Genomic DNA, 26,817 nt, shown 5'->3' with positions numbered 1-26,817 from the left:
AACACAGCTGGACTCAAATGAAGGTGTAGAACCATCTCAAGGATGATCAGAAGAAATGGAGAGAACCTGAGTTAAATAAATGAGTGTCACAGTAAAGGGCCTGAATACTTAGGGCCATGTGATATTTCAGTTTTTCTTGCATGTTAATGAAGGAAAGAAAATTAAGTTAAATGATTTTAGCAAATGGCTGCAATATAACAAAGTGAAAAGGGGGTCTCTGAATACTTTCCGTACCCACTGTGTCTGTGTGGAAATGTAGAATTGTGTGTGTGTTCTTTATGAATGTTTGTGGTAATATAAGGATCTGAGTGCGTTTATGAATGTGAATGGGTTGTATGTGGTACTTTATGAATTGCGTGTTGTGTGCTGGTCTCAGTGACTCTGAGCTCACTGCCCCACACACTCTGAGTCTGTGTGTGACCCAGGTGGTTTCATTTACACTCAAAAGCCATCAGACTACATCTGAAGCTCCGCCTGAAGGTACGCCCGCGAGACTGAACGCCCCCCCCCAACCCCAGGGGTGGTCCAGGGGCGGTCCAGAGGCAGCAACCTTTACAGTGTGGTTATCTTTGACTGTGAAAGAGAGTCACCCTTGTGTGTTTGGGGGGTCTCTATCAGCAATCTCTCTCCCTCTTCCTCATATTTCCTGTTCATCGGTCATGATGTCATTTGTGTCACTGCTCCTGGGAGTGAATAGCTGCTGACGCGCCGCTGGCCTCACAGAGCAGCGTCTTCACCAGTCAGCCTCACTTTCCTCCGGTCACAGATGTCTGGTGATTTACTCTTTCCCGCATAGTTGACCTTGCGTCACCTTCTTTTAGCAGATACTTGTGCCATGATGTGAAGTGAGTAGCTCAGATGAAGGAGAGCTGGGGTCACAAACCCACACACACACACGAGTATGGGAATCGTCTTTGCTTTTGGTGCATTGCTTTCAACTGTTCACAGATCTCTGACCACTAGACCACACCTTCTGCACACATTTTTTTATTTTGCACTCTATTTAGACAGTATCTCTTTTGTACACATGTATATAATATAATTTGATGGTTTATATTGTAAAAAGGTTCATTACACTTTTGTCACTACCAATCTATTTTGTAATTCAATAAGATTTTAAAAAGAGAATTCACCAAGAGCTTAATAATATATGCAGGTATTGTGTCATATATGAAAGATCCAAACTGAATCGATATCATTTAACCAGTTCAGTAAGTAAAGATATATCAAAAAATATATTCAGTGAGTTAAAAAAAAAAAAAAAAAAAAAAAAAAAAAAAAAAAAAATATATATATATATATATATATATATATATATATATATATATATATATATAAAATAAAAACATAACAATGGTTTTATTCTATTTCAATGCATTGTTTTCTTCAACATGTGATTATATTGTCTTTCAATATAATAATTATGGGTCCAGTCTGGTTTAAATGGGGATTGCTCATTCCCCAGTGCTGCAGAACCTGCCTAGTGAAATGAAGGAGAGGTGTAAGATGAGTTCATTCTGGCCATCCAGTTTATTTTTTATACAGCTTGAAATATCAACGCTGCAGTAAGAAACAAGGAACTGAACAGCCAAGTAATGATAAACGTGTCACTGATTTTCTTCAGTTCTTGTTGTTCTAGTAAGTGGTGGAGGGATTAAAAAAGGACATTGTTTCCCTGTTAATAAACTGAGGTCCTGTCATATTGTTCTTGATTTCCCTCCCTTTATTCATAAAACACACCACAAACTTGATATAGTCGGAGAAATAATGAATGTGACATTGGCAAATGCTCCTTACCTGCTACAGCTCAGAAAGCTGCTCCAAAACATTCCCGTTAAGTGTAAATGCTTTGAACACTCTTTTGATTATTTTGTGATCATAGTTTTGAAAGGTAACTTAAAATGGAACAAATTGGACATATTTTTCTGTTAATGTGTTTTATGTGGTGGATATGTTGATTTTTCCTTCTCAGCGTTCACCATTTATTGCGACTGCAGACAGATCCGGTTTATCTGTGTGTGATTATCAGCACACCAGCAGCGGCACAGAGGAAGAAAACAAGAAAAAACTTGATGGACAAATCCAGCAATTTTGTTGCTTGGAGCGTGAAGCAAACAAAAGGCAGCCCTTGTGTGAAATAATGCATGTCAGCCGTGTCTCAGCCGAGCTCTGGCTCTGAGGACGTCTGCGGAGAACCGGCACGGTCCCCTGGCACGCCGGGGACTCTGCCTTCTACAGTATCAATGAAAGCTTCAGATCTAACAGTGAGCTGGACCTCAGATGATGGGAAGTGCGGGGCACGGTTCCACCAGGTCAGTCCAGGCCGAACACTTGGATGGTGTCTGACTCGGTCCATCTGTCCAACATCGGTCAGAGGCTCTGAGGTCACCACAACATCTGTACGACTGACTCGCAGTGCCACGCTCTGCCTGCTGCCTGGCTGAGGCTTCCACATGGTCCAGCAGGGCTTTCCAGCCCTCTGTCGGAATGGGAATATTAAAATATGCGCATATAAAACCCAGCACAGGCATGCTGCAGAGCAGGAAGGAGAACAGGGTGGTGAAAGCAGCCTTTGTGTGTTTCATCATACACACACATATACACACTGCACAAGTTATACAAACATATTCATGTATTTATACACTGCGCACACACACACACACTCACACAGACATACATATACTAACATAATGCACATAGACACCCCCCCCACACACACACACACAGTAAACATAAACACACACATGTACACACTGTGCACACACACAAACACACACACTTTGTGGCTGTGTCCAGGCCCTGTGGTGACGGATCACAGTTAATAACTGTGTGGTCGGCTGTCAGGACCACTTAGACTGACAGTGGGCAGGCAGGCCCTAAAAACAGGGCTCCCTCTGGTTACGCCTGTGTGTGTGTGTTTTTGTGTGTCTGCATTAGTGTGTGTAGGCAGAGGTAGAAATGTTTGAGAAGTTCTCGGTTGTGTTGACTTGGACTGTCCACTCAGTCGTGAATGATGCCTCTGCCTTTAAGTTGTAATAAATGCAGTGAGGTCATAAGTCTCTATCTTCTCCTCCTGCCCCATTTCAAAAGGTTTTATTTCCATTCAAACAAAGGGGACAGGTGGACGGAGGACGACCCAAAGTCCAGCTCATCGTCTGGCCGAGATTAGATAAACTGGTCAGAAGGCAGTGAAGCTGCATGTTTGCTCTGTTGTCAGTGCCTGTCTGACCCAGCATGAGACAGTCAGGTGTCTGTAAAAAGAGAAAACGGTCGAGAGAACCACCGGGTTCTTTACTCCGATTTCCAGTTCTGTTCACTCATTACCACTCATTACCCCACATCTCCAGGTATCATGGACCTCTTTCAACAGCTCTTTCTTTGACCCACGACTGGTAGACCAAAATTTTGAACTTGCTCTCACCTCCTGCTTGACCACCAGCAGTTGAGGGTCGTTCTTCTGCCAAGTGAATGTAATGTAACATCATTTGATTCATTCTGCGCTCTGAAGACTTCGAGTCTGAGAAACTCATCTTCTTCCAGGGGCAGAATGAAGTTGAATTTGGTCAGAATTCTCACATTTTCTGCTTTATTTCAGTTAATGGAGCCTGAGCTCTTTCATGTTAAACACGTGTACCATGAACAATAACAACACACCACATGTTCATCTGACCAACAGTCCCTTTATTCAATACAGGAGCACACTGTTCACTCTGAACTGGAGACGCTGGACATCGCTTTTTTGGGGGTACATACAGAGTTTATCTAATAGTCATGAAAGGCTTTTTTATCACTTCACCATGCAAAATCTTCCCAACAGCCGCCCAGATCACAGATCACGACCTGACCGGGCCGAACTGGTTCCAGTAAGCCGAGAACAAGTCGCGGGAAAGAATAAAGCTGAAGTGGCGGGTGGGGGTGGGTCTGCGGGGCCTGATGAATATATCTGTATGTGATTATTTTGACAGCAGTTATAAACCCATAAAGGCTGGCCCCAGTTCCTGCCCTTGTTGATTTAAAGCAACCAGTGCCATAAATAATGTCTGATTAAGAGCCTGGCCTGCTCTCCATCCAGCCCGGCCCAGGCCATCGGCCTCAATGTGTTCTGCATTAGGGTTCCTGTGGGGAGCCACGTTGCTGGGGGGCACAGGCCGGCCTCCCGTGGGACACGCAAAGCCCCCGGTGAAAGTATCTAACAGATCAAAATGTCAGGATTCGGGAGCCAGCAGACGTCTCGAGTAACTGGCCTGTCTGTACTCTTCAATTACACACAAATGTATGTAAACGTGCCTCTTTCGGTCTCCTGCTGCTGCCATTTGGACTCAGCACCTATGGGTTTATCACCAGGGAACTCGGCAGAGAGGGTCTTCGAGCGATTAACGGAAGTCACATTACATTTACATTTACAGCATTTATCCGGAGCATCATACATAAAAGCTTTAAAATATTCCCAAACACTTATGCTTAGATTTCAGGCCGTTTTTTCCTTGTTCGCATTACTGCGCATGATTCTGAAGGGAAGGTGAACGTGAAAGACAGATGCCACGGAAACCCAGTTTCAAGCTGCTGACTGTACAAATAATGATTATGAAGCGGATGCTTTTTATGTTTGATTTTATGTTTGATTCTGCAAAAATCCCTCGTCTGTAGACACAATGTCCTGTAGGGGGCAGCAGTGGTGGGCGAGGTAGGGTTTGGTTGGGGTGGGTGCCGGAACCCCCCACCCCCCACCTCTCCTCCAAAACCACCGACAAGCAGGCTGCTGTGTTAACCTGTCCAAGGGCAACATAGCAAAAGCAAACACGGCATCACAGCCTTACCATGACCTCTGACCTCTTTATCAACAGAGTCAGCCTCAAAGTCACCCCCCCCGCCCGTAACACAGGCAACAATCAAATCAACAACGGCCGTGAACGTTTTTTTTTAACAGCCATGGAAAACGTTGAGAAACGATGGCGTTTCTGTATTTTTGTTGCTTTATGAACCATCGCCGGGGGGAACCTGAAACCTGCTCGCCCTTGTCTTCTCCGATCTGCTGCGCGGGTCCCGCAGACGCAGAACGAGCGTGCGCCGCGCTCCCGTCTGATTCTTAATGTGTGTGTTCCGAACTTGAGCTGAAATGTAAACCGAAAGCGTCACTCTGAGGGGCCTTGAGAGCGACGGCCTCCTTCACCAGGTTAGACGTTTAGTAGGAGTCCCGGCCCATCAGGCCCGAGGCAGGAGCCCCTCTTGTCACTGCTGATAACATCTTAACTGCAGTTTCATGTGTGTTTAGACTGATTGTCTATTAACGTTCCTCGGCTTGGGGAGAATTAGAAACCCAGAGAACTCAAAACCCCAAAAATCTATATATATTGCGAGAGTTTATTTATTTATTTTTATCAGTAGCTCTTCCTTGCCGGTTACTGCTTGGTCTCCAGCACCACGGCTCTGGTTCTGCAGGCTTTAGATGAAGAATTCGAACTCAGCCAGAGGGTTGAGGCTTGGCTGTGCGGATCCTTTCATCCACTAGATGGAGACACTACAAAATACAACCGAGTGCAACACCACATGTATGAAAGCACAAGACCAAAAAGGTTTTGAAATGTAAAGGTCATGAGATGGGAGTGTTAAACAGCATTGTGCATCTGTCATGGTTGTAGACCATGTATGTATTTTTTTTTTTTTTTTTAATATATATATATATATATATATATATATATATATATATATATATATATATATATATATATATATATATATATATATATATATATATAAATAAAAAATCATACTGGGTAGAGATTTATGAATTGAAAAGTTTGGCGGCTCGGTGGCGAAAACTTTTACCAGCTCATGCAGCAGCGGTGCCGTGTCGTCTACCAGGAGAACCGCTGGGTGACTGCTGGGTGTCCCTGGTCCCTGATGACACCGTCATATACATTAACCTACTGCACATACACACACATATGTTTAGATTACCATTAAAAAAACTGAGAATGATGGGAAACTATAGTTCAGGTCATTAAAAAAACATCAACTTGGTGAAAACTCCAGTCCAGACATTGTTGATGTTGTAAGTGACTCTGGTTGCTGGAAGAGTCTGCAGAACTTTACCTGCAACTATTAGATCTGAGGATGAAGGGAAAGTTGCGTTTGTTAACCCACGTCTGTCACTTTAAAAGCCTCGTTGGTTATTAGAAAACTGTTGCATTGATTACGGAAGCAATAAAACCTGCCAAGTTCACACTAGTTCAGTATCTAGTGCATCAGCAGATGTGAGTTCGACTACATGAATTTATCAGACTTTGCCGTGTCCTTTGCTTTTAATACAACCCCGTTTCATGTTCTTTTTTTCTCTGAAAATTGTGCATTTTCCAACACTAAACACATGCAAATCCATTATATGCAAATATCCTTACATATTTAACATGAAAAATAGGCATGTACAAAACATGCCTATGATCTGCATCGAAGCTAAACTCAATACAGGTTTTATATAATGCAGGATGTAAACAGCTTCTATGTTGTATAGAATATAAAGCTCTTCCTCCTCCTCCTCTTCCTCCTCCTGACTCTGTTTACGTGACACGCAGCGGTAACTCATACAGCCTCATGAAGATCATTCCAGCTGTCAAATAGCCCGCCGCCATGACGCTGAGCAGACGCCGTGCGCGCGGCCTGCCGCCGAGGACACGTGACGAGGATGAAGCCACGGGCATGATGGTGACGATGATGATGATGATGGTGATGGTGATGAGCGCGTGGTTTCTGGAAGCGGTCGCGAGGTGTTAAGTGGCGAGAAGGGCGATGCGTGAAAACCCCCTACTCGCGTCACGTGACGGGGGTCATGACCCCGATTAACCACCCGCGCGCTATTAGAGTCTCGTTTAAAAGTCAGATGAAACTTAATATGTCTGATAGCTAAAAACCATCCAGAATCCGCTTCAGTTCACAGGAATTCAAGGGACATTAATATTATGAATATTCCTCCAGATGTGGAGAAGTTAAATAGAAATGTTCTGCTTGGGGAACTTTCGTTCCGAGTTCGTCTCCTTCACATTTAATTAAAAGTGATTGAAGCCACGACCGCCTCTTGTTTCGGTGCTAATTTGTGAAAATAATAAACGCGCTTATACGCTCGTCATTATTCCGCGAGTTGACGTCATTAGACAAGGACAGAAAAATATTTAACAAAGGATTTTTTTATTAATTCATCGTAAAAAAAACAATAGTACAATTATAAGCCAACCATAAATGCATAGCGACAACATTAATATTTTTTATCTATGTCAGGATACATATTATTATATTTCAATGTATTATTATAACTTCTATTACGATTGATTCTACTAATATTTAAACTACGATATTTTCCACGTATGGAGATTATAATAATAATATAAAAATAATAATAATAATAACAACAACAATAATGGTTATTATTATAAATAATTATTGTTAGTATTATGACGTAAAGGTAGCTGCAGGCTGAATATGCGCTGCTGTGGAACTGGATCCGTTTAGAAGGAGAATTGTGATCTGTCTCAGGGTCTCAGGTTCAACAGGTGACAACAGAGGACACGGCGGACCACGGAGGAAGTGACAGAATGTGGCTCCCGTTTTGTCTGCTGCAATTCTGAACATCATTTTATGAATTGTGAGCGTGAGGTAGCAGCACCAATGTTTAATAAAACACAAACGAATCATCAAGTATCTAATTTGATTTGAGCGACACGTGATAATTTTTTTTAAAATCAGCAATACTGATGATAAAAATACTGTCGAATTATAAGCAGCTCAGAAATAAAAAAAATGATACGAATCGGGAAAAACCAACAGACGATTCTTTATTAATTTAAAACTACGAAACACAAAGCGACTTCCAGTATTTTCCTATATTTTACAATTCCCAGTTTCTGCAGTAAAAATACCGATTTATTAGAGGTCGCGCCAAATAAAACGAATCCTTTCTTCTTCTTTTTTTAATCCGCCAAATAAAACATATTTCAGGCCTAATTGCTGCTTTTCTGAATGGAACATCTCCATCCCTCCATCCCTCCATCCCTCCCTCCTTCTCGTCCTCCGATCCACGATCGATCAGCAGAATTCTTTTTCCCGCGGTCCGTAATTTACATTTCGTGTCGTTGCGCCTGTTATATTCCTCGGAAATCCTGCCGGCTGCGCTGTTTTCTGTCTGAAGCGGCGTCTAGAAAACGACAATTTAAACGTTCCATCGGTAAAACAGAAGTGTCCCTGAGCAGTGTCTCCAGGGGGGACTGTCCTTGTCACTACTGACTGTAAGTGGCTCTGGATAAGGGCATCTGATGTGAAAAATGTAAAAAAAACAAAAAAAAAAAACAATAAAATGCATTATAAATAGAGCTGAAATCGAGACAGTTTTACTTTTATGATTTACTGTTGTTTTTTTCTTGGGTGAATGTGATTGTGCGCCTGATCCAGGCCTGAGATCCAACGACAAAAACGGAGATGATCTGAGGTGAATCAGAATCAGAATCAGAATCGCGTTTACTTGGCGAATAATCGAGATTCTGATTCACCTCAGATCACATTCAAGAAGTGAGAGACCAACAGTGCGCGCTGTCCCGGCAACACTGATGTCTCATCATTTTATTTCCAATCTCTCTCTCTCTCTTTCTCTCTCTCACACACACACACACACACACTAAAATCCGGCCCACAGCAGCACTGTACAGCACTGAAAAACGAAAGAATCGTGTCCTGCGAAAATGCAAAAAAACCCCAGAGACGTTTCTGATCCACGATAGATCTCAAAGCAATGCCAAAGCACAGAAACACAAATCACATATTAATAAAAAAGAGCCAGAAATAACAACAACAATGAAAATATTAAATCTAGAAATAATAAATATTGTTGTTGTTATTAACTATAACGTCAGGATCCGTTTTTTAAATGGTTCAAATGTTTTTTTGTCATTGTGGATTGAATTACAGCTGTTTTTATTATTATTGTTTTTATTTTCATAATTTTATCTTATTAATATTATTGAATCTTGAAAAGATAATCTGGATCTGCTGACAATGTCAATAACTTCATCATCATCTTCATCATCGCCCAGATGATCAGAATAAATATACAATAATGGCAATGGGACCCTGGTGACACTTTTTACATATAATGCACAACAGTAATCAGCGAAAGATAAGATGATTTCAAATCGATTCTAAATAATTGACTGTCGAATCTGTGCTGTCGACTCATGCTCAAAACTGTCTGACGTTCATCCGTGGTTCGTGTGGCGGTCGGGGTAGAGGTCAGAGGTCAGCCACTTGTCTGAAGCGGTGAGATGGTGTAGGAACTGTTTCCATTCTGAATCCGTCCGTCTGTTCATGATTCACATCTAATAAATGTGGGAATGCGTGCCTGACCTCTGACCTCTTCATCATTCATTAACATGAACTGCATGCTCACAGATAATCAGAAATCAGAAAAAATACTAAATATTATTGACTATTTAAAAAACACAGCCAACAGGCATTATTACTCATAATATCCTCATCAGTATCAACTAAAACCCCACCCAGAAAAGAACAGAACCACACAGCACCAACCAAAACTGGGAGCAATAGAACCACAAAACACCACCCAGAACAGAGCTGCAGAACCACAGCACACCAGCAAGAAAAGAACAGAACCACACAGCACCTACCAAAACTGGGAGCAATAGAACCACACAGCACCTACCAAAACTGGGAGCAATAGAACCACAAAACACCACCCAGAACAGAGCTGCAGAACCACAGCACGCCAGCAAGAAAAGAACAGAACCACACAGCACCAACCAAAACTGGGAGCAATAGAACCACAAAACACCACCCAGAACAGAGCTGCAGAACCACAGCACACCAGCAAGAAAAGAACAGAACCACACAGCACCAACCAAAACTGGGAGCAATAGAACCACACAGCACCTACCAAAACTGGGAGCAATAGAACCACACAGCACCTACCAAAACTGGGAGCAATAGAACCACAAAACACCACCCAGAACAGAGCTGCAGAACCACAGCACGCCAGCAAGAAAAGAACAGAACCACACAGCACCAACCAAAACTGGGAGCAATAGAACCACACAGCACCAACCAAAACTGGGAGCAATAGAACCACAAAACATCACCCAGAACAGAGCTGCAGAACCACAGCACACCAGCAAGAAAAGAACAGAACCACACAGCACCAACCAAAACTGGGAGCAATAGAACCACACAGCACCTACCAAAACTGGGAGCAATAGAACCACACAGCACCTACCAAAACTGGGAGCAATAGAACCACACAGCACCAACCAAAACTGGGAGCAATAGAACCACACAGCACCAACCAAAACTGGGAGCAATAGAACCACAAAAAACACCACCCAGAACAGAGCTGCAGAACCACAGCACGCCAGCAAGAAAAGAACAGAACCACACAGCACCAACCAAAACTGGGAGCAATAGAACCACACAGCACCTACCAAAACTGGGAGCAATAGAACCACACAGCACCAACCAAAACTGGGAGCAATAGAACCACAAAAAACACCACCCAGAACAGAGCTGCAGAACCACAGCACGCCAGCAAGAAAAGAACAGAACCACACAGCACCAACCAAAACTGGGAGCAATAGAACCACACAGCACCAACCAAAACTGGGAGCAATAGAACCACACAGCACCAACCAAAACTGGCAGCAATAGAACCACAAAACACCACCCAGAACTAAGCTGCAGAACCATAGAACGCCACCCAGAAAAGAACAGAACCACACAGCACCAATCAAAACAGTGCAGTAGAACCACAAAACACTCCCGAACAGAGCTGCAGAACCACAGAACGCCACCCAGAAAAGAACAGAACCACACAGCACCAATCAAAACAGAGCAGTAGAACCACAAAACACCCCCCCAAACAGAACTGCAGAACCACAGAATGCCAGCCAGAAAAGAACAGAACCACACAACACCTCCCAAAACAGAGTGGTAGAACCACAGAACACTACCCAGAAAAGACTTGAATCACATAACAACATTTAAATCAAAGCAGTAGAACCACACAAAACCACCCAGAACAGTGTCACACAACCACAGAACACTACCCAGAAAAGAAGAACAGAACCACACAACACCACCCAGAACAGTGCCACAGAACCATACAACACAATCCAGGAAAGAAGATAAGAACCACACAACACCATCCAAAATGAAGCACAAGAACCACAGAACACCAAACAGAAAAGAAGAACAGAACCACACAGCACCACCCAGAACAGTGCCACAGAACCATACAACACAATCCAGAAAAGAAGATAAGAACCACACAACACCATCCAAAATGGAGCAGCAGAACCACAGAACACCAAACAGAAAAGAAGAACAGAACCACACAGCACCACCCAGAACAGACCACTACTACACAACACCACCCAAAATAGACACAGAAAAGACTAACAGAACCACACATCACCACCAAGAACAGAGCCACAGAACCACACAATAACACCCAGAACAGAGCAGTAAAACCAGACAACACCACCCAAAACAGAGAAGTAGAACTGCACAGCACCACCAAGAACAGAGTCACAGAACCACACAACACCTCCCAGAACACAGCAGCATAACAACACACAACACCACCCAGTACAGAGCCGTGGAACCACACAGCACCATCCAAAACAGAGCATCAGAACCACATGGCACCACCCAGAGCAGCCAAATGACACAACCCATAAAACAAAGCAGCACCAGTAAACAGAAGCAGAACCAGCACCATCCATACGAAGGGATAGAATTGCACTGCATCATCCAGCAGAACCAAACCCACCCAGTACGCAGAACCGCATAGCGTAACCTAGCGCAGAACAGCAGAATCAGAAGCACACAGTAAAGAGCAGCAGAACGTCTGTACACAGCACAACCCAGAGTAGAGCAGCCAAATGACACCACGCCACTCATAAGACAGCTACAGAACCGGTCATCACAAACCAGTACACGGCAGCAGAACCAGCAGCACCCAGTAGAGAGCAACAGAACTGCACTGCATCATCCAGTACAGAGCAGCAGAACCATGCAGCACCACCAAAGCATGAGGACAAGCAGGCTAATTTTCTACACTTTATAGTGGTACCTAATGGAAAGGTGACAGAATGTAGAGAACGTATCAAACCCAGAGACCACAGGGGACACATAGATCTCCAAGAACATGCAGAATCTAGAAAGTTCAGAGAACACACAGAACATTGAGACCTCAAAAAACAAGCAGAATTCAGCAAGCAAAGGGAACAGAACCTTGAAAATGCAGAGGATCCAGAAAAGAAAGAGAACACACAGCAGAACCCAGTAGAGAGCAGCAGAACCTCACAGCACCACCCAGTACAGAACATCAGAAGCACCCAACACCACCCAGAGCAGAGCAGCGTAACCATGCAGCACCAGTCATTGCACAGCAGCAGAACCACACAGCACCACCCAGCACAGAGTCACAGAACCATGCAGCACCACCCACTACACAGGAACAACTCAGCAAGCACAGAGAACACACAGAATCCAGAGAACTCGAAGAACACAGAACCTAAAGAATGCAGAGGACGCAAAGAACCCATGAAAATTCTGACAGACAAAAAACTCATAACACATGCAGCCCACAGAACCCAGAGAGAAGTGGGGGAACATGCAGAACTTGGAGAACACAGAGAGGAACGGCGAACAGAGGGAAGTCGGAGTGAGATGGATTGAATTGAATTGACCTTTGACGCCCCTCCCTCTCTCTCTCTCTCTCTCTCTCTCTCTCCCTCTCTCTCTCCCTCCCTCTCTCTCTCTCTCTCTCTCCGGTGGCGCGCTGATCGGTGAAGGCTGTGCAGTAGGGCGGCGTTTATCGGGCGGGACGCAGATCTTGCTCGGTGCGGCCGGAGACAGGAAGCCGAAGTTCGGCCCGTGAGCCCTGGGAGTTCGGACAGCCGCGTTCTCCTGGCGGGTTTCCCGGCGGTCCGCGCTGACCCCCCTCTGCCGCCCGCGTCCGCCGCGTCGCTCTCCCGCGTGAAGAGGAGATCCGCCCGGCGCAGCCCTGGATCCGATACTCCTGATCAATGGGCAGCCGAGGTACCGACACGCCTTAAGCAGTAAGTGTGATATTTACACGCACACTCTACTTACTATGTACTACCCGACCAATCAATCAATCAATCAATCAATCAGGCAGAATCACGCGCATTGGCGCGAGCAGCAGTCATACTTTCATCATGAACACATGTCGTCGATAACTTATAACGCGTTCATTTCTAATACTGAAATAATTACTTTTAATCTTGCTATTAAATCGATATTAACAGTACAATTAATAATAGCTAATTTCTGATTATTAATATTATTATTTGTATTTTTGTTATTAGTGGCATTTATAATAATATTAATAACAACAACAAAAACAGATCGCAATTAATTTCACTTTTGTGAATCAGACGTATTTTTGTGAAAAAGTTTCTTAAATTTCTTATCAGAATGTATTTTTTAAAAAACATTTAAAGCAGCGAGTAAAAATGAGCATAAAAGACTAATAACGCGCCATAATCTCTGTGTGTGTTTATGAGATTAAACGGTCTTCATGCAACAAAATTTATTTCATATTTGTGATCAGTGATTCAAGGCTTTATATGCCTCACCATGCGTGACCACAATTCATAAAAACGAATACTTTCAGCGACAATTTCTCAGCTTTGTTGAGAAAGTTGGAGGCCGCCGTGGCGGCTGAAGGAGCTGCACGAATGTCGTGTTTTCTGTAGAAAATGTGCCTGTTTGCGCCGTTTTTTCCAAATCTCTTCATTTCAACTAATAAATGATCAGTTCGACCACTGAGCCCCCGACACGCTCTTCAGATGTTCGTTTTCTACATTTAGAATTGTGATCGACCCCACTTTTAAAGTTTTGTTTTTCATTACGAAATGTACGAAACGGCAGCCTTAAATTATTATCATGTTGGGATCCTGCAGGTCCGGAAACGTTTATTTAAAAAAATGATTTTATGGCGGAGAAGGCGCATTATTCCGTTATTACGTGTGGTTCTGCGTCTCACGGGTCAGAAGAACTTTCATTTAAACTTCTGCCGCTCACATTTACTTCTGCTGAGAAGAGCAGAACCAAGCAAAGCAGAACCGAGCTTGGCGTTCCTGTAACTGATTAAAATAATTGAAAACATAATAATACATATTTGGTCTATAGGACAGTGTTAGAATCAATCTTGCCTGTGTGTGTGTGTGTGTGTGTTTGTGTGTGTGTTTATGCTGTAACTCTAACTTTAAATATCAGATCAGATGCTTCTGTTGCATCTCTCCTGTTGTATAAGAGACACACACTCACATATTTGTGTGTGTGTGTGTGTGTTTTATTAAAATTATTCTCCATGCAGGATGCTATAAATTGCTGTGTATGTGTGTGTTCTAATGCTCTGTCAGGGTTGATTTTGGTAAAATGCTTCTTCTCCCGGAAGCTAGTTCAGATGTTTCACCACGTGGAGAATGACGGCTGGAAAAGTGTGCAGCAGCAGGGCGGCCAGGCAAGAAAATGTGTGTGAAGTGTGTGATGAAGATCTGGACTTCTTTGTGTGTGTGTGTGTGTGTGTGTGTGTGTGTGTGTGACTCCTTCCGACCTGTGGGAAGCTCACGGTTGTTCAGATCTTCAGGTTAATTCGAGTGCTGCACCCACCCTGACTGTCAGCAGACTCTGAGCACATGCGACTTTCTGTAGCTCTGAAGTCCCCACCTAATCTGTGCTTTTTTATTCATGAGGATGCTGCTGTTTTTAAGCTCGACATCCCAACATGCAAGCGATCCGTTGACCTTTCACCTCCTGTAATCATTCACACTCCCATCTCAGGAAAGATTTTACATCCCTTACCTGTTATCGCCTCCCTATTATCACACCAGATAGAACGTCTAATCACTAAAAAGCTCCACTGCTTCCAGGCTGGTTCAGTTCTGAAAATAGATGTAAATTAGATGAGAAATATGTAATGTGCAATACACCCCGTTGTCAAGTCTTTTTTTTCTATTGTGTTCTTTAATTCAAGTCGGTTTTAGATGTGCGATACACCCTGTTGTCATTATCATTACGTCTCTATGAAATATGGTATATGCTTTCAGTTCCCGTGGAGTTTGGATATTTGTAGCACCGTAATGGTTTTGCTCATGGAAACCGTATGTACCGCGGAACGCTTGCAGGGTTGAAGATGACGATCACTGAGATGAAGTAAACAGGAAAATTTTAAATTCATTTAAAATAAATAAATATCTCAAAACCAAACTAATTCCAGCTTTATATAATTCAGACTGTAAGTCAGCCTGTTTGTAGGCCTTGGTGCTGTAATGTCAGATTCTTTTTGTAACGTTCTGTGCGCGTTCTGGATTTATTTTGTATTTGCTTCCTGTAGCTGTGCAGTTTTTGCGTTCTGGGTTTTGTGTATCTGTCTAGTAATGTCTAGTAATTGGATGTGTGCAGGAGAAAACGTTCTGGCACCTTGTTTACTTGTGATCGTGCCGCGGGCGTACGCCGCAACGTGACGGCGCCGCGCGGCAGTGGCGTGTGGAATACTGAGCCGAGCTGGTAGAACCCAGGACAGACGGTGGGTTCTGTCCACTCGGACTCGGTCTCTCGCCAAGTGTGTATGTACGTGTGTGTCTATTTGTACTGCTCTGTATCTGTCTACGAGTAATCGGAGTGTGTGTGTGTGTGTGTGTGTGTGTGTGTGTGTGGGGACAGGGCGGTGGGAGAGATGGGGGTTGAGATGCCGACTGCTGACTGATTGGGATCAGCGGAATCAGGCTCGGGCCTGCGGAGCACAGATGAACCCAGCCGATTACCATGCTGGAACACACACACACACACACACACACACACACACCGCACACTTACACTATACACACAGACTGGCAGCAATAATAATAATAATAATAATACCAACGATCATTATTTTTTATTGTTGTTGTTTCAACTCTTAATGAATATACATTATTTTTTGCATTATCATAAATATACAACAATTAAATAAACAGAATTTTTCTAAATAACAACTGGTTAAACACGTCTGATGACAACTATTCTGTAAACGGAATGGCTTCCATTTTAAATGGATTAATGAGCAGACAATCGCTGTTTCTAATTTCATTAGTTGTCTTCATATTACCCACCACAGATCTGTGTATTGATTATGATTAATGTGGTCATGGCTCCTTTTTGAAATACATTTTAATGTATTGACTTTTCCTCATTTACACTCTGTTGCCTCCCATCTTTCTTCTGTCCTTGTCATTTCTCCAGTTTTCTGCTTTTATGAATGTATGCATTTCAGCAGCGGTGTCTGTATGCCAACATACAGGTTTGTTGTCATTGACTGTTACCAGTATTATTGATCTGGACTTCCAGATTTAAATGAGATGGATTATGAATAAAATGCTTTTATGTACAATCAGGAAATAAAAGGAACCAAAAACACACACACACACACACACACACACACACATTAAAAGCTAAATGAGGATATTTAATTTTGACCATGTTTCTTTGTTCTGCCCACTTCCTTTCCCCCTTGTTATCCCCTTACACACATATACGTCGCAGGAACAGTCAACTCTGTTTACTGATGGACGGATACGATGGCAGGTTGTCCACAGCCCTGCAGCCCAATATTCTATTCCATTCTATTCAATTCTGCTTCATGTAATGTTGTTCTGCTGACAGTATCAAAAGCCATTATATGTTATTTAAGCATTAAAAGAAATAATAACAAAAATGCCAAATATGACCTGATCATTTGCATGCAAGCAGGGAACATTTTTACTACATTCATTAATTACAGAACCATAAAAATTATATATCGGCAATAGTATCATCATACATCGGTTTTAGGGTTTAGTGCTGCTATTGTCCTACATTATATTGTATTTAAGTTTAATCTATAGCATAACAAATCTTCAGGATGCCAAAGTGACGATATGATTGATTATATTGTCAATAGAGACTGAATATCTGAGAGATTTTCATTGTGCTATCAGACTCTGAAATGACTGACTTATTTGCAGGTAGCTTCTAAAACATTTCTAAAAAACATCATTGCGTCCTTTTGGATTTGCTGATGTCAGCTGATGTTTATTGAACATAAAATCATTTAAATCATTAAATCATGAAATCGCGTCCTTTCGCCAGCTTCCGCGTTGGTTCAAACCACACAAAGACACAACGTTTTATGACGGATGCCCTTCCTGACGCAACCCTCCCCATTTACCCGGGCTTGGGACCTGCACCAAGAAACGCACCGCCACATGCCTCCCCGGTGGCTCGGTTGCTGACTGTTTCAGAGAATCATTTCGGTTTTGTAACCCCACCCTGTCCCCTGCCTCCCCGTAGGTCCCTTCTCTCTGGGCTCAGTGCCCCCTGCGGTGTGGAGGGGGATGGAGCGAGGAGGCGAGAGCCCCTGTCTGAGGGAGAGTCCAGAGAGGAGAGGGGGCAGCAGCCCTGACATCGGCGGACTCCCACCTGCAAAGATGGGGAGAGTTGAGCTCAATGGGAGCCCTACTGGGCCGCGGGGCCGGCACAACGGAGCACCCCAGAGGCCACTGGGAGGTACGTGAGTCTCACTGACCATTCATAAGAAAGGGAAAAATGGAACAAGTAAAATGATCACGACTCGGTGCAGACCAGAAAGAAATTCCATTGCATGACTTCTAATGACAGGGATTTACTTAAAATACACATGGGAGTGTGACAACTCACATCAGTACAGGGGACAAAATAAAATACACAATGACCTGTGACAGGACACAAACAGGACACCTGTAGGAAGACACCTGTAGGAAGAAGCACACTGAACATAGAGCGCGGATCCGGAGCACCTCAAAAAGTCAGGATTGCGACAAAACTTCATCTGTGATGTAGCTGTTCCTAAGCTGCTGGTCATTTGACATTGTGACCGAGTGGTATTTTATAAGGCACAATGACATTTAAAGAGTTGCTGTGACATCGTCATGAAAAATTGTCATTGCCAGGAGTCATTACATCCAATTCACCAGATCTGAACGATGTTAAAGTACCATCCCATTTAACTAAGAGCACAGCACAGGTCTACCTGCAATCCAGATTTCAGTACAGAGACATTCACACAATTCATATTTAATGAAGCCTGTATTGTGTAATAAAGCTGGAGGAGACTTCTGGAGCGATGCTGGAATGCTCCTAAATACTGATCATTTCAACATGTTTTTCATTTTGTCCAATTTTTTGTTTGTGAACTCCAGTGTTCTCTATTACAGATATCACCATCAGATTTTCTATTTCCAGTGGGCTCTTAGCCGTGAAAGAAATTTAAAGCATCAGTGATTAACATTTTTTCCTGTGGTCTAAATAAACTACTACTATTAATCTACTACTTAATTACTAATTAGTTAATTACTAAGTAGGTTTCATTATAATTATGTTATGATTTATTATAATACATGTTAAGATACAAGTTTGTTAGACGAATAAGGTATAGAATAACAATTTACACAAATACAGCTAACAACATTCACAGACCTTATTATTGGCTTTTTTAAAAGGTAGAGAGAAACAGATTTTCTAAAATGTAAAAAAATAGCACAGGAACTTACACCAGGCACTCTGTTAGGGCAGTGGTGGCCTAGCAGGCAAGGGAGCGGAATCCTATTCGGAAGGTTGCAGGTTCAAATCTCAAACCGCCTAGCTGCCACTGAGGTTCCATTGCTCACTAAAGCCAGAAATATACTTGCTGTTAGCTATGTATGTATATCCATACACAGTTGCATTGTTAACGTTTGTGCTGATGTACTTGCATCCATATGTACATCATAATCTGTACTGTGTACTCCTTACCACCAGGAGTCTTTTTCATTTAAAAATGAATGAATACCTGTATCTGTTGAGTGCATATCTCGCAACACTGCCCCTATAATATTACATAGGTATTGCATCCATATCTGTATCTGTTCCGTTAATTTTTGTGTACATGCACAAAAATGTGCAAAGAATGCAGGATATGGGCTGTGGCTGTACGTACGTACATACATATGTAGTTAACAGTAAGTATCAATTATATGTGTGTGTGTATATATATATATATATACACAGTACAGGCCAAAAGTTTGGACACACCTTCTCATTCAATGTGTTGTCTTTATTTTCATGACCATTTACATGTGTTCATTACTATGTTGTCACTTGAAATGGTTTTCCAAAAGTCTTGAAGGAGTTCCCAGAGGTGTTTAGCACTTGTTGGCCCCTTTGCCTTCACTCTGCGGTCCAGGTCACCCCAAACCATCTCGACTGGGTTCAGGTCCGGTGACTGTGGTTATGTACTTGTCACAGGGGGAATTCGATGACGTACTTGCAGACATACTTTGGGCGTGGGGATAAGCCGTCGTACCGGTAGAGGACACTGGGCGAGCGGGGCAGGAGGACCGGGGGCGCCTGGCCCACGAGGAATGAGGAAGCAATGGACGCGCAGCAACGCAGCGGGGAGTCATTTCGGGATCTTTGGGAAGGACCGGGGCAGAGGAGAACCGGAAGACGGCGGGTTTCAGGATGGCCCGGGATCTTGGACTGGACGGGAGTAGGTCTTGGGTGGCAGGAAGGTAGGGGAGCAGGGAATCCCGTCTTAACTGATGGGTCAGGTAGGTTCAAAGTCAGGGGCAGGTAGAGGTTATAGCCAGGAAGTTCCGGTCGGGGTTCCTTTCGTGGTTTCCAGGGGGTCAGGCAATTCTCGAAGCCGTGGACAGGTGAAGGTCATATTTCAGGAAGGTACAATTATCTTGGGTCGGGGGTGAGAGAGCTAGCGTCTCTGGCGAGTAAACTCATACAACTCATACAAAGAGCGGGCGTGTCTCCTTGGGGTTACCTCACTTTTATACTTGCCACCGCCCGCTTCCATTTCCTCTTCCGGGTCGTCGTCTCCCAGGCTGGTGAGGCGCCCTCTAGTGGGCTGGAGGCGCATTTGCCATGACAGTACTTTTACATATGTACAAAACTCCACATGTGTTCATTCATAGTTTTGATGCCTTCAGTGAGAATCTACCAATGTAAATGGTCATGAAAATAAAGAAAACACATTGAATGAGAAGGTGTGTTCAAACTTTTGGCCTGTACTGTAAAAGACAACAGAAAAAATTTACCAACAGTCACCACTGGGTAGTGTTGAGAACAGTATGAGAAGCATGTCTGCACCTGTAGTTAAAATATAATGCATTCAATTATAAAGATGGTGATCTTTGGTTGCTCAGACACTTCTAACATTCTTGCTTGCAGCTTTGCTAGATTACCAACTGGTCCTCTTGGTACGTTGGAATCAGCCAGTGGCTGCTCTGTCACAGGCCTACTCCACCCTTGTCTACTTTTAGCTTTAACTGATTGTCTGAACTGTTGACAGGATGTTTGTTTTACTCTTATATTTTACTGTTGTTCCTCTATAGTGTAATAATAAAGTTAACACCTTTACGATAAATACATGTTTGGTGCTGACAGTTTGAAGGAAATAGCAGTTCAGTAATTTTCTAAATTACATAATATGTTTATAAGGATTTTCTGCTTTAGAATTAATCATGCACACACTCATGAGAATGCAATAATACATTTCCTAATATTTTTTTTTATATTAGTACGAGGTTACAAGGAGGGAGGACATCCATTCATGAGGAAGAAAATTGTTGTATTAATTTAGTTTTCAGAAATTAATCTGCTTTATGTTATTTTGCATTTTATGCTTCTATTTCACTGGTCATCAAATGCATATTTTTATGGTTAATTGGTTAAATATTTAGACAGGGCAGATAGATTTGGACCCAGTCTAATCCAGAGATGGAGTGAGAAAGATAGAAAGACGGCTGCTGGGGCTTCTGGGAACATTTATGTGTTGACAGTTATATTTTCCTGTTGGGGAAAATTGACTTAGTCGGACTGGCAAGGGGCTGCAGTGTGTAACTCACTCCATAAGAGTGTTCCAGTGGGGGCTTGTTGATTAATGGAGAGGAAATAGAAATGTGTGTGTGTGTGTGTGTGTGTGCTTTTCTTCTCTCGGTCCCTCGTTGTAGGGATCTAATTAATTGCTAGCCAGAAGAGTGCCTATGGGTAAGTAAAGTAGAATAGGATACTTGCAACTGCCCTTCAAGAAACACACAACTGATGCAGAAATTAGGGTGGTGGTAGCCTAGTGGGTAACACATCATCTCATGAACCACAAGATCACAGAGTCACAGGTTCAAATCCCACTTCATACCATTGTTTCCCTGAGCAAGAGACGTAACCCTGAGTGTCTCCTGGGGGACTGTCCTTGTAACTATTTATTGTAAGGTGCTCTGGATAAGGGCCTGTTAAACTATGTAAAATGTACATATAGATGCAACCTCAGATCAACATTATCCAGCGAACACAAACCCATAAGAGAAGAGAAATTGCATAGTCAGTGTCAATCAGATGGAACAAGATGTTCATGAACAGGGTGGCCTATAAAATGTAATCCATGTGTAAATAGGAACTGTCTGATTGCCCATCAAGCAGCACCACTGTTAATATCAAAAGTACACTTTTTTTTTCACTGATTCACTGATTGTGAATTACTGCAATTACTTTTGTGTTTATAGAGCTGTCTGAGTTTATCACAACCTTTGAGCACCTCCTTTAACTAGCTATTGAAACTGTAGCAAATCTCTAAAATCATACATCATATTTTAATCCCATACTATGCCCTATACATTCAGTAAAAGTGTCAAACCCATGTTTTTATGCTGTGCCCTCATTGGATTTTCTGAAGTTGTTTGCATTGTTTAATTTATAACCTGGCTATAAAACTAAATTTATTTGCACAAATTATGGTGAATTAACTTAGGAAATAGTGATTAGCGATAATCATAGCGATTAATTTGAAATATTTTAAACATTAAAATAAATGAACCCTGCATCTGTTTACTGTATGCTCACACATAGGTGTCTGTCAGGCAGGGAGCATACGGATGCTTAACATGCAATAAACCCAACTGATTGACTGGTGTTTGCGTTTGCAGTAGGTAATTTGCATGATTGTAACAGGCTAAGGCGTTTGCTGGGAAATAAATGGATTTGATTGGCTGGCACACAAAGTGACAAGCCCACAATTCAGTTTGATGCCTCCTTTCAGCACATACAAGTTTACCGTTATTGCCTGAGCATCTTTACCACCCTTTTTGGGACTTTATAGCAATCTTTAGTCTTAACAATTATTTATGGATAATTGTATAAATATATATATCCATAAATAACCCAGAAATACCTCATTAGATGACTAATTACAAGACTAATATATATATATATATATATATATATATATATATATATATATATATTAGTTGGCGTGAAGTCTTAAACAAAGGACAGAACTCAAAATGAAGGCCATATTATTTGTCTCTCAACGTCCTTGAAACGACTCCATTATGTCCTATGTGTGTGTCTCACCTTGTGTGCCCATGTTTTTTCCAGGTCTGATGATCCCAGTTTTCTGTGTGGTGGAACAGGCAGATGGAGGGCTGGTTTCTGAGATTGAGGGACGTGAAGAGCATGCAGAGTTTGTGCTAGTGAGGAAGGATATTCTCTTCAACCAGCTGGTGGAGACAGCATTGCTTGCCCTGGGATACTCACACAGCTCCGCCGCACAGGCCCAGGGTGAGTAACCACTAAAAATCTGTCAACCCGTAGTTTATTTGAACCGTCTTTGCACCAATATGTATTCAATGAGACAGATGTTGTGTCAGTACCAGCTACTAACTACTACTATTGTTCATTTTAATCATCAGGGTCATGTGAGTTTTGTCTGCATTTAAGAGGAATTCAACATTACGTTTGTTCATAATATTACCATGGGGTAACAAACACATTGTGAATAGCAGGGGACCAAGTACTGGTCTGTGGGGCACTAAATCATTTTGAGTGCTCATTATTCAAGGGTGCCCAATCATAGCCAACAATTGAAACCCAGGCATTCTGAAGACTGAAGGGGTGCAACACTTCACACTCACCAAGCACAAAAGCCACGACACAGATACCATCCAGAATTTCACTTGGGATTGGTCACACAGCAAATTAAGCATTAAAACAAAGAGTAGCACAACACAGACTGTTGAGCAGGCCGAGCATCAGACTAAACATTTGTCTGAAGGGTATACAGCATGAAACATGCACACGCACGCTTGGTACCTTTCTGCGCACCCTCTCCGCTGCATGCACATACAGAATGAATGCTTTTTAAAATAAGCATTTATGCTAAATGAATAATTTCTGTCTTAAATTATACATTTTTTGTTTGCGGTTCATGACCAAAATTACACAGAGTCCTGGTTATTTTCCTCCCTGTTTGAATTGTGTCCTGTGCGACTCTCTCCAGTGGTATACTTAACCTCTCCCTCAGCTCCACTGCTTTCTTTAATTAGCCGGGCCGGTAATTAACTAGGAGATATTGTTTATCTTAATTATAAGGGCTGCATGCTTTTATAGAAGAGTACGGACAGACCTGGTACTTTATGGTTTGAGACAGTTAGTGGTGGGGACCATTTACTTGAAAAGCACACTGTTGTTCCGAACAGCATTGAGGTCAGGGTAGAGGTCAGACTGTGTGTCAGCCACTGTCTCTTGGTATATGATTGGCACAGTGGTGTTATTCAAGGTCATCCTCCCATTAAGTATATACTCTCTGGAGTATTTTGATGTGGCAAATGATAAAAGGATGATTCTGATGATGAGTGTATGTATTTGTATGGTCCTGTTTCACCTTTAAGTTCACAGTTTGGGGCTAGGGTGGGGGTCCACATGTTCATTGTCTGCCAAAAGTGCAGGAAATTTTTCCACTGGATAGAATGAACTAATTCATTTTACCAAACAATGAGAAAGGTTGAGTTTATTACAACGCAAGCACATTATATTACATTAACTCCATGTAGTGCATTCCTGATCTGGTCATGGAAAGTGAGGATGAGAGTAACTCATTTTGAGTTGTTTATTACAAGTCTACCTCATTTCTCAAAACTTTTGATGTCACAAGAGTCTGTAAGTCTGTTTGGCTCTTAAAAGAAAAGAGAAGAAGACACACAGGACATTACAGGACATTCTAATTACAAATTATGCCGGTCTACATTAAATATAATTTAAAACGAGGTAGTGGGATAATTTTTCCAAAAATGGGGCAATGTGCTAATATTTATGTCTTGGGACACAAGAGTAATAATCCCGAAATGCGACTCAGTCAGGTCAGCAATGTGGAGTGACACACTATACACACACACATATATACACAATTGTTTTGCCTCCTGAATTCATCATGACTCAACAGCCCAGAAGTGCAGATTTGAGCGTGTGCATGTTTGACTTTATTCTCATTGCACAGCCATAAAACGGATGAGAGGAGAGCTAGTGTAGGTCTGTTCTGGGAACTGGTCAGTGGTCAGAGTTTCTGTATGGGTGTGGCTGCATCGTGCTGCACCAGAGGCATTTTAATGTGGCCATTTGTTGGTTCGTTTACTAGTTGCCCCCATTTGTGGGTGGGCTGTGGGGTCCCTCCTGAATGCAGCGGTCACCCTGACCTCAAATCCCATAAGTCTGTTGGCCAGTTTCAGTCAAAATTACACAGCTACACAATGTTTAAAGCAGACAAATGAAAAGTGACCAAGAAGAAAGAAAATAAGTGTGAGAGAACGAAAAATGTGGGAGGGGCATACAAAGAATTCATCAGTGCAAAAGCTGTGTGCTGCTGAAGTCCCTATCCAGAGTGTGTAGAGTGAAGTGTGAGTGTTCGATTGGCTGTGCATTCATGCCTGTTCATTCGTTTGTTTGTATGTGACTGTCTGTGTGCGGGTATGTGTGTGGCTTCTGGAAAGCGCCGCGGTAAATAATGTAGCGAGCAGAGGGTCCAGTTTACATGTTAAGTGCATCTGAACAACGCTTGTGACATCTGGAAATAAATAGAGCGGATTCAGGAGCAAACTCAGCTCATGCATGATTCATGGGCCTGCGCTGTTCCTGACAAAGCAACAGGAACTTGATGTGATACCAGGTCCCTCGCCCGGGCCCGCATTCACACGGCAGGTGCAGCCGAAGGTGAGGAAGCTCTCGCGCCGGCGACCTTTAACTTTTACCCCTCATTTACGCCCGGGCTCTCTAACCACGGCCTGCCGAGTGGCGGCGGGCTGCATTTGAGATTAATAAATAATGAAGCTGAACCACTAATCAACCAGCTGTACACTAAGTCTGAACTCCGCTCTGCTCGGGCTGCCGGGCTTTAGTGGTGTGTTATTTGTGTTTATATCCATGACAACTTTCCAGGACCTGTCAGGCACGGCACAGTTAGATATGTCCTTTTTTACCAGACGTATAGTAAACAGCATGTCATGGTAACTCAATTTCTTGAGAATGGGCCTCTGTACATTTATGCAGATATTCCATTCATAAATGTTTTATTTTTCTAGCTTGAACATTGTTCTTATAGTGGTGCTCACAGCAACAAGGCATATTACGAATGAGAATGAATGGATGGAAATGCAGGAAAAGGGGAGGAAATGGGATGCTGCACCACACCTGGTTAAATGAAGTAGGGCTCTTTCTCTCCAGAAAGAAGTAAAAAATAAATACATTTTATTTCCTCCTCTCCACAATTCTTGTTCGTATCTGTTTATTCCCGCAAGTCCAGATGTCATACTTGATATGAAATTAGCAAACACCTGCAGACATGGGGCGTGTGCAGATCCTACCTGGACAGCACAGCCCTGCTTTATGACAGGCCATTAATGATGATGACGCGTGGTCAGATCTTCAGCACGTCTCCACGGCTGTAAATTTGCCCAGTGATGCCCCAGAAGAGGAGAGGGGGGAGGTGTCTGTGTGCCAAGTGTCTCTTCCCTCCCTGATAAGAGTTTAATAGATAAGAGTCTTATCACTGGCACCATTGTTACCTCCTGTCTGTTTTATGACCAGGGACGAAAAGTTTCAGGGACATCAATTACCACTGCAAACACTTGTCTTTTTTGAATATTCTTTTTAATATTACTGGAAAGAAATAATCTTGGTTAAATTCGAATGGAATGCATATTCTTTATTTGCTTTTATTTTCTTTTAGGTATCATCAAGGTCGGCCGCTGGAACCCACTGCCCATCCACTACCTGACTGATGCTCCCGAGGCCACAGTGGCCGACATGCTGCTAGATGTCTACCACATGGTCACGCTGCGCATCCAACTGCAAAGGTCAGAGGTCACAAACATGGTCAATTTCATGTTTCACAAAAATGACGGATACAGTTTAATTCTGAACATCTGTTCGCTGAGCACTGAGCGGCTAGACAGGTGCCTGCAGGTGGGAGGTGTGCTTTTGTTTGTGTACCTTTGTCTCCATGGCGATGGGAGGTGTGCCAAGTACAGGCTGTATTGATCAGGACGTTTGTAAGGAAGTGTTATGGGAACATCTGGTTTCTATGGTGACAGCTTCGCTAAGCTGGAGGAGCTTCCTTCGGAGCAGTGGAACCACGCCACCATGCGCAGCGCCCTGAAAGAGCTACTGAAGGAGACCAATCAGAGCACTCTGGCCAAGGAGTGTCCTCTCTCTCAGGTAGACCAGCTGACCTGAGAAAAGTCCTCACCAACATCCACTGTGTGTACATAAAACTGATCTCAGAACAGTTCCATTCAAATTTAATACAGTAAAAATTCTGTCTGCATATAAATAAATTCTCAGTACAGCTGCACCTCTGTTTTACAAAATGACTGATCTGATAATTCATACAAATTTAAATCTAATCTAATAACTGATTAGAGA

At 42.7% G+C, this 26,817-nt stretch overlaps 1 protein-coding gene across 1 annotated transcript in view; it reads left to right on the top strand.

The window, feature by feature from the left end:
* The first annotated feature begins 12,473 nt into the window (after positions 1 to 12,473).
* The window catches only part of satb2 (SATB homeobox 2), a 28,333-nt gene continuing 13,989 nt past the window's right edge, over positions 12,474 to 26,817 (top strand). The window contains exons 1-5 of the mRNA XM_028992118.1: positions 12,474 to 13,115; positions 17,392 to 17,607; positions 22,501 to 22,683; positions 26,123 to 26,249; positions 26,487 to 26,610. Coding sequence (XP_028847951.1) covers positions 17,436 to 17,607; positions 22,501 to 22,683; positions 26,123 to 26,249; positions 26,487 to 26,610 — 606 coding nt within the window. The 5' untranslated portion in view covers positions 12,474 to 13,115; positions 17,392 to 17,435. The remainder of the gene's footprint in view (positions 13,116 to 17,391; positions 17,608 to 22,500; positions 22,684 to 26,122; positions 26,250 to 26,486; positions 26,611 to 26,817) is intronic.

The sequence above is a fragment of the Denticeps clupeoides genome, chromosome 9, assembly GCF_900700375.1.
Source record: "Denticeps clupeoides chromosome 9, fDenClu1.1, whole genome shotgun sequence".
Taxonomy (NCBI): domain Eukaryota; kingdom Metazoa; phylum Chordata; class Actinopteri; order Clupeiformes; family Denticipitidae; genus Denticeps; species Denticeps clupeoides.
Note: the sequence above shows the minus strand (reverse complement) of the source record. Positions and strands in the feature narration are given on the sequence as shown.